Genomic DNA, 8,812 nt, shown 5'->3' on the forward strand with positions numbered 1-8,812 from the left:
CTGGGACCCCTATAATTTGAATGTTGGTGTGTTTAATGTTTGCCCAGTGGTCTCTGACACTGTCCTCAATTCTTTTCATTCTTTTTTCTTTATTCTGCTCTGTGGTAGTTATTTCTACCCTTTTATATTCCAGGTTATTTATCCGTTCTTCTGCCTCAGTTATTCTGCTATTGATTCCTTCAAGAGAATTTTTAATTTCATTTATTTTGTTGGTCATCATTGTTTGTTTGCTCTTTAGTTCTTCTAGGTCCTTCTTAAATGTTTCTTCTATTTTCTCCATTCCATTTCCAAGATTTTGGATCATCTTTACACTCATTACTCTGAATTCTTTTTCAGGTAGACTGCCTATTTCTTCTTCATTTGTTTGGTCTGGTCATTTTTACCTTGCTCCTTCATCTGCTTTTTTTTCTCTGTCTTCTCATTTTGCTTCACTTACTGTGTTTGGGGTCTCCTTTTCACAGGCTGCAGGTTCGTAGTTCCCGTTGCTTTTGGTGTCTGTCCCCAGTGGCTAAGGTTGGTTCAGTGGGTTGTGTAGGCTTCTTGGTGGAGGGGACTGCTGCCTGTGTCTTGGTCAGTGAGGCTGAATATTGTCTTTCTGGTGGGCAAGGCCGTGTCTGGTGGGTTTTTTCGGGTGTCCGTGACCTTATTTTGATTTTAGGCAGCCTCTCTGCTAATGGGTGGGGTTGTGTTCCTGTCTTGCGAGTTGTTTGGCATAGGGTATCCAGCACTGTAGCTTACTGGTCATTGAGTGGAGCTGGGTCTTAACATTGAGATGGTGCTCTCTGGGAGAGCATTTGCCATTTGTTATTACGTGGAGCTGGGAAGTCTCTTGTGGACCAATGTTGTGAATTCCGCTCTCCTACCTCAGAGGCATAGGACCTGACACCGGGATGGAGCACCAAAACCCTGTAAGCCACAATTTTGGGAAGTCTGAGGTCTTCTGCCAGCTTTCAGTAGGTGTTCTCTAGGAGTTGTTCCACATGTAGTTGTTTTTCTGATGTATTTGTGGGGAAGACGGTGATCTCCACATCTTACTCCTCCGCCATCTTGAAGGTCTCAGTCCTGTTGACTTTTTTTTTATTCAACATATAAAATTTATTCAAAAGCAATAAAATAACAGTTTCTATGAAGTATGAACTGTATATAATAAGTAAACACATCACAGTACCAAACTTGTTGACTTTTTAATGATGGCCATTCTGACTGGTGTGAGGTGATACCTCACTGTAGTTTTGATTTGCATTTCTCTAATAATTAGCCATATTGAGCATCTTTTCACGTGTCTATTGGCCATTTTTTACATAACTTATGTTAGTAGCCCTAAAGAAAATAGTCTTAGAAGTAGATTTGCTGGGTCCAAGTTTATGTGCATTTTAAATTAGATATATATTTCCAAATCACCATTCAAGGAAGTGTCTCAAATTTGCATTCCCACTGAGAGAATATCAGGGTGCCTCTTAATCCACAACCCCATCAGTATTATCTACCTTTTTAAGCTTTGCCAGTCTGATGGGTGTTTTTATTTGTATATACTTAACTAGTAACAAAGATAATATCTTTATATATTTATTGGCTATTTGAAGTTTTTAGTGATTCATACCCTTTTCACACTTTTCTGTTGGATATTTTTGTGCGTTGAAAGCTATTTGTGGATTCAGGTCACTAACTTTGCCTGTCATATGTGTTTCAATATATTTTCCTTGATTGAGATATGACTTTTATTATTTGTTTATATTATTTTTTGTTCCTTTCTGAATATGTTAGAAGTAGGAACTTCTATTGACTTTTTGTTTTTTCCTCAGTTCCAGTGTCTCGCCCTATCCTCACCCTCAGGGCCCCCAGGGCCCAGGCTGTGGTGGGGGATGTGGTGGAGCTTCACTGTGAGGCCCAGAGAGGCTCTCCCCCGATCCTGTACCAGTTTTATCACAAGAATGTCACCCTAGAGAGCAGCATGTCCCACTATGGACAAGGAGTGTCCCTCAACCTCTCACTGACTGCAAATCATTCTGGAACCTACTCTTGTGAGGCCGACAATGGCCTGGGTCCCCAGTGCAGTGAGGCAGTGACACTTTCCATCACAGGTAAGTTTCCTATTCTCAGGCCACAGATGTGGCCAAAAGATTTCCTCCTAGGATACTCTGATAATCCTTGTGATGCCTGACCAGGACAGTGTTTCTCAGGGACATGTACACAAAGCTAGATGTTCTCCAAACTGTTATTTTCATTAAGTTTTTCTGAAGGCCTGTCATTTGGGTGGGAAAGGAGGCTAAAGAAGACCACCGAATTTAATACTCTTCAGCTAGCATCATCCATCCTGACCCTCAACCCTTGCATCAGCCACAGACATGAGCTTCCCCACCAAGAGAAGTTCCATCCCCTGTGCCACACTTGCACCTCATTAGCCTCAGGAGTCCTGGTCCCCTCAGTTCATCCTCTCTCCCAGGCATCAGCTCCAGGGATCAGGGCAGTTCAAGACCACAAGCCTCTCCATCTGGCTCATGCCTGGGGTCTCCCCCTCAGGGCTGACAGAGAGCAGAAGTGGCCCTGTTGCCACCGGTGTCACCGGGGGGCTGCTCAGCATGATGGGTCTCGCTGCCATAGCACTGTTGTTCTACTGCTGGCTCCCGAGAAAAGCAGGTGAGTAACTCCCTAGTTAACCTTTGCTTGAGTCCCTGTCCTTCCCATCTCCATTCCCTCAGGCCCATGCTGCCTTTGGAACCAACCCCAAGCTCTCAAAACCTCCTTTCTGCACAATTCCACAACTCCTACCTTCCTCTCTAGTTCCTCCAGAATTTGTCTTAATCAAATGCAAAGTTTCCAGAACAGCCCTATTGGGTGTAAGATGTCTTCACAAGATGTAGTTTATCTGACATGACAAATTACAGTGTCTTTCCCTCTCTACCCTTACAAGACCCCCAAGGAACAGAAGAGGAGAAGAAAAACTCTGAGAAATAGGAGTGAGAACAGAAACCAAATGTAATTTGATAACTTACTGATTTTGTAAATGTATGGTATTTTCATAGCCGATCAAGTCTATTTTCCCACATTCAGCTATTGACCATTGTTCTTCACAAACTCCACGTTAAAAGATTATGGATTGTGGGCTACCCTTTTGTATTATAACTATACCCCTCTGGAATCCAGGATAAGTAGTTTTTGCCCAATCTGCTACCTCCCTTGGACATAGCAAAGGAGGGTTCACATCTTAGAGACAGTGACTCCTGGAAGGTTCTAGGTGAGCCTCCTATGAGCTGTGCTCCTTGTGAAGTCTTCCTTCTCCTGGATTCAATGTCTCTCTGCTTTCCTTTGCAGGAAGAAAGCCTACATTTGACTCCTCCAGGTAAGACCTGCCTATATTGCCGTATGGTTAATGAAATGCCCACCAAGTATGAAAATGGAATTAAATCTGGTTACTGCTGAGAGCACGGTCACTGCTTCATGTCACTGAGATGGGTTGTGCCAATTTCATGTTGCCACCTCCCTTGGGATATCTCAATTCCCAGGACCTTCTCACCCATCAGCTTAGCTAAATAGGCCTTTTTCTTGCAGCAAGTGTTAATTGCTTTTTATTTATTAACTTACATCCTTGGTCCAATGTTGCCTTGGTTGTTTGAGTGTTTGAGTGACACTATGACCACTGAATCCATCCGTTTCCTAAGATGGTCTTAGCTTAATCAGCCTGGAAAGCTCTGGTCATGGCCAACCTAACCTAACCAACATCTGTTGTGATGACAGCCAAGAAGATGGAGTCATGCAACTTGGCCACCCCGAGAGACCTCTCTGCTAACAGGAGGTGGTGCCTGTGAAGAAGGGGCTGCCATCTTGGATTCCAAAGGCTGACTTTAGGAGTCACACCACAGCTCACAAACTATCCCTGGGCAAGCTTATGGTAGCAGCATCCAAACCATCCTGAGCTCCTCTGAGCCTTTTTGTTTGTTTGTTTTTTTGGCCATGCTGCACAGTTGCAGGATCTTAGTTCCCCTACCAGGGATTGAACCCGAGCCCTTCTTAGTGAAAGCACCAAGTCCTAACCTCTGAACCACCAGGGAATTCCCATTTGAGCTTTTCTAATTATGGATTTCACTCAGATACTGATCTCTCTGGGAGTGTAGACCTTGGAGCCAGGTTTGAATCTTGGCTCTTCCCCTTTCTAGTTACATAGTCTTGAGCAAGTCATTTTACTTCTCAGAACCTCCATTTTTTCCATCTAAAAAATAGAGATAATAATAGAATCAACTTAATATTGTTATAGGCACTAGCACAGTGACATACAGGTGATCATAAAATCTGGATTAATATTATGATTTATAATATAATAGTCCATAACAATAGACCATTTGTTATATGCTCATCTACGTTTCCAGGCTTGGCAACTATCCTGTGGTAAAGACTCACTAACAGGGAATGATCCTTATAGTTACTTCATCAGGATTTCTGGGAAACATCAATGCTTCTATCTTACAGGAATCAGTCAGCTTCAGACCCACAAGAGCCCACCTACCACAATGTACCAAGCTGGATAGAACTACAACCAGTGTACAGCAATGGTGAGGACAGAGGACCCTCCATTTGGGCAGGGACCCCAGGGTTGGTCCAAGAAGTGGTGGGAGAAGAAATGAGGAAGGGACAGTACAGAGGCCCAGAGGGCTCTGCCCCCTCCAGAGAACAAACTCTATCTGGGGGAGGAGGAAGTAGCAAGACAAGGGGCAAGAACCTTAGAGTCCTCTCAAACTTCAACTTCTCTCCAAGTAAATCCTAACAGAGGAGACGTGGTGTACTCAGAAGTCCGGACCGTGAAGGTGGAGAACAAACAGGCAGGTAAGACCAAAGGACCCTTGATTTTGGCGGTCTATTGCTATGTGTGGCTCAGTCTCCACCCCTTCAGTGGGTCTGGGCCAACCAGACACAGAACTGCCCCTCAGGCTGGGTCACTGGGCTTCTTACTTTGTACCCACCTACTCTGTTGCGATTAACCCAAGCTCACCATGCAGAGCTGCTTTCTCCATTCTCCATGGATGGCCTCAGCATCACTTGAGTAACAAAGTCATCACCCTGGGCAGTCAGCTCCTCAGAGCTTCAGTGTCCCATCTGTGAAATGAGACAGGACTGTCTATCATTCCCTGCCTACTTGTACCTGTTTTCTACTGCTGCTGTGGCAAATGACCATGAGGGTTTAAACAATACAAGTTTATTATCTTACTGTGCTGTAGGTCAGAAGTCTAACACAGGTCGCACTGGGCTAAAATCAGTGTCGGCAGAGGTCCTTTCTGGAAGCTCCATGGGAGAATGCATTCCCTTGCCTTTTCCAGCTTCTAAAGGACACTCTTTTCCTTTCTGGGGCTCATGGTCCCATCCCATCCCCTTCAAAGCCAGCAAGTGGCACCTCTCTAACCATTTCTTCCATAGTCAGTGCTCCCTTTGACCACAACTAGAAAAAGTTCTCAGATTTTAAAATTCTCCTTAAAATTCCACCTGGATAATCTAAAATAATCTCACCATTTGAAGGTCCTTAATCTTAATCACATCTGCAAAATCCCTTTCTCCATCTTAGGTCACATATTCACAGGTTGCAGGTATCAGGACATGGACATCTTTGTGGGAGACATTATTCTGCTTATCACAGTCTCTCATAGGGTAATTGTGAGGATCAAACGAGGAAGTAGATGTGGAGATGCTATTACAGCAGCAGAGTTTAAGCAGCTTTTATAATGAGTATATGCAGGTTGTCTGTCTGTGTCATTAGTCCTCACTCATGGTAGATGGTCAGCCGTGAAGAATCCCAGCCTGGTTTCGTCTTGCTCAGAGCAGGAAAGGGAAAGCCTTTGGGGCTATTCTAACTTTGTTCTGTAAAAAGTGCCATGTGATTTTTAGCCATTCTGCTTCCTTCTCTGGTTTTTTGATTCTTCTTGTATAAAATTAAAAGAACTCTATTTTGTTCCATTCTTGGTTCAGTGGCCCACCTCTAAAACGTATGAACTCATTCACACTTACAATCTCCTTTGAAGTGTGTTGTTGTTACCCCATTTCACAGATGAGAAAACAGAGGCAGAGAGACCTTAAATGACCAGCCTGAAGTCACAGAGCTAACAAATGACAGAAGAGTCTGTCTCTAGAGTCCAAGCCTTAGGCCAAGCTCTGCTTCTCAGGGCAGTTCCAGGGAGCCTTGAGGCTCATTCCAAGCCAAAAAGAAAGCCTTGCTTGATGAATGCCATATTTCATTACAGCTTTAAGACAATATAATAATAATAACAACTTCTATTATCATATCAACATGTATTGAGCAGTTCCTATGTGACTGGTACAGTTCTGAGTATTGTAAATAAATACATTTAAAAAAAAATATATATATATATATGCCATAAATATGTACACACACACATACATTTAAAGTTTGTTTGTTTATAGCCCTCAGAAGTGTACCTGCACATTGGAACTGCTCAGCACATAACAGATGTTAGAAATCAAACACACACACACATAACCCTATAGGTAGGTATTATTATTCCCAACATACAGATGAGACACCCGAGGCAGGAGATACTGAGTGACTTGCCCAAGGCCACAGAGGTGGCACGGCTGACCTGGGGCTCAGTCTGGGGTGGTCTGGATCAGAAGTCTGCTCTGAACCACTGCACTGCCTCTGCTCCAGGCCAGGCTGCTTCTCCATAATATATACTATGAATCTATGATCAAAGCATGAACAAGATAAAAAGTAGATTTCTTTCTTTTGAGAGTCCCTGGGGAGCTCAGCATGAGGAACAAAGAGTGGAGTGATACTGAGAGAGTTGGTCGAAGCTGTGAGGTTGAGGTTCTTAGGAAAGGTTCAGTGCAGCCACATGGAGATGGCTGTGGCTGGGCTGATGGCACAGATACAAAGAGAGAGTTCTCAGTTCACAGATGAATGCTTCCTTTCTTTCCACAGCAGCCTCTGACCCAAAGCTTCTCAAGAACACGGTGAGTCCCGTGACCTGTGTACTCTCCCACCTAGGGCCTGCTGGCCTCTGGCCCTCACCTATGTGCTCCTTCCCCCAGGATTCCTGCGTCATCTACTCCCAGGTGAAGGGGGCTTACACCGCAGCCCCTAAGCCCCAGCTCTTGGCTGCATCCACTCCTCACAGATGAGTCCACGCAGCTCCCGACTGCTGTCTCAGCCTCTGCACCCAAAACCACCCTTGGGGGAGAAGGGACATCAAAGCGGGAAGATTTAAACCTTGGGTCCTAGACCCAAGGCCACACCCAGCAACCTGTGCATCAAGTGCCCACACCCTAGTGTGAACAGAACACAGGGCCCTGCAGGACTCCCTCCTATTTCCAAAGTGACAGCCTTGGCCCAGTGGTCTTTTTCTTAATGACATGTGCTCCCAACCCAGGGCCCATGATGTTGCCTGGCTTCCTTAATGAACTTCAGCTTTGGTCACTATTCCGAGTCCTACTCCCATACACATCCCCACCATTCCTCCATGAGGACTGCCCCTAAAATCTGCCACGGATAACCTGCTTTCAGTGGGTGCTTTTCTCAGCTGCAGTCAGTCTGGTAAGGCTACAGTGGGCTCTGCCCAATGGGACAGCACACACCCCTGGAGACATGGACACTGCGCTCGTCATGGACCTCCCCATGATGGGACTGCATTCCACACTCCCCCTGTCTGTCTGAAACTCTAAGCTCAGAATCTGACACCAGGATAACTCCTCTCCTGCCCATGTGCCAATATCTACCTGCCCAAGTAAGTGGACTTCACACCTTAGGTCCTAGATCCTTCCCATCCTGCCAGAAGTAACCCAGGACAGTCAAGGCCAGGAGGACCAGAGATGCAGATAGAATACATATTGAAATATAGGAGGTGCTCTATTATTATTTGATTGATTGAATGAATGAATAAATGAAGAAGATATTATGGGTCATTATGGTGTATTCCTACCCTCAAACTGGCATCTGATCCAGTGTGCTCCCTAGTAAATCCAAGAAGTACTCTTTTCTCTTCCCTGAGTAGGAAATAAACTAAGAGAAGGAGTTTGAGTGAGGAAAGCTGTGTTCAGAAAGCAGGAAGCCTTCTCAAACTTTAAAGTGCTTATGTAAGGAGGGTGGGAGGGAGACGCAAGAGGGAGGGGATATGGGGATATAGGTATACATATAGCTGATTCACTTTGTTATACAGCAGAAACTAACACAATATTGTAAAGCAATTATACTCCAATGAAGATGTTAAAAAATAATAAAATAAAATAAAGTGCTTATGGGTCACCTGGAGATCTTGTTAAAATGCAGATTCTTATTCATTGAGTCTGGGTGGAGGCTGAGATCCTGCATCTATAATAAGCTCCCACGTGATGCTAATGCTACTGATCCTAGGAGCATACTGAGTACCCAGGCCCATGAAGAAGTAGCGTGGGCTCTGGCTGCCCACTGCCCAACTCCATGGGGGCCACTCACGTAGATCACATGCTCCCTGCACCATCTTTCCGCTAGAACACCATCAGATCCTGCTGCTAAGAGAACTTCTCAGCAACATGCTGGGTTTCGTCAGCCTCCCTAGGTCAGTAAAAAGCAGCTGCTGTCATCTTCGTTTCCCCACCTCAGGCCTCACACTTTCCCACAGAGGAAATGAATACACTGTGAATAAATATACCTCTTAGCCTTCTCCATTCAAAGTTGATCTATCTCGCCTCTGAGCCATGGGATGTTTTGATCCATTTTTATGATGTCCATCACACCTCATCTTGATCTCCACCCTCCGGTGGATTGTACAGGGGGAATCGTTTCCAAGCCACATTGCCTGGATTAATAAAATCCTTGACGGGGCATTCATGGCCC

The 8,812-nt window shown here is 44.8% G+C and overlaps 1 protein-coding gene across 7 annotated transcripts in view; it reads left to right on the forward strand.

Annotated features, from left to right (window-relative positions):
• Positions 1-7,274, forward strand: part of FCRL5 (Fc receptor like 5) — a 49,807-nt gene extending 42,533 nt beyond the window's left edge. For 5 of the 7 annotated variants that reach the window (XM_049694357.1, XM_049694397.1, XM_049694405.1 and 2 more), the window contains 7 exons: positions 1,803-2,081; positions 2,521-2,637; positions 3,313-3,340; positions 4,465-4,547; positions 4,750-4,818; positions 6,923-6,954; positions 7,033-7,274. In XM_049694357.1, coding sequence (XP_049550314.1) covers positions 1,803-2,081; positions 2,521-2,637; positions 3,313-3,340; positions 4,465-4,547; positions 4,750-4,818; positions 6,923-6,954; positions 7,033-7,122 — 698 coding nt within the window. In that variant the 3' untranslated portion in view covers positions 7,123-7,274. The remainder of the gene's footprint in view (positions 1-1,802; positions 2,082-2,520; positions 2,638-3,312; positions 3,341-4,464; positions 4,548-4,749; positions 4,819-6,922; positions 6,955-7,032) is intronic. The other 2 variants (XM_049694364.1, XM_049694375.1) reach the window with 2 other exon arrangements.
• Positions 7,275-8,812: the final 1,538 nt, after the last annotated feature.

Source organism: Orcinus orca, chromosome 1 (genome assembly GCF_937001465.1).
Source record: "Orcinus orca chromosome 1, mOrcOrc1.1, whole genome shotgun sequence".
Classification (NCBI taxonomy): Eukaryota; Metazoa; Chordata; class Mammalia; order Artiodactyla; family Delphinidae; genus Orcinus; species Orcinus orca.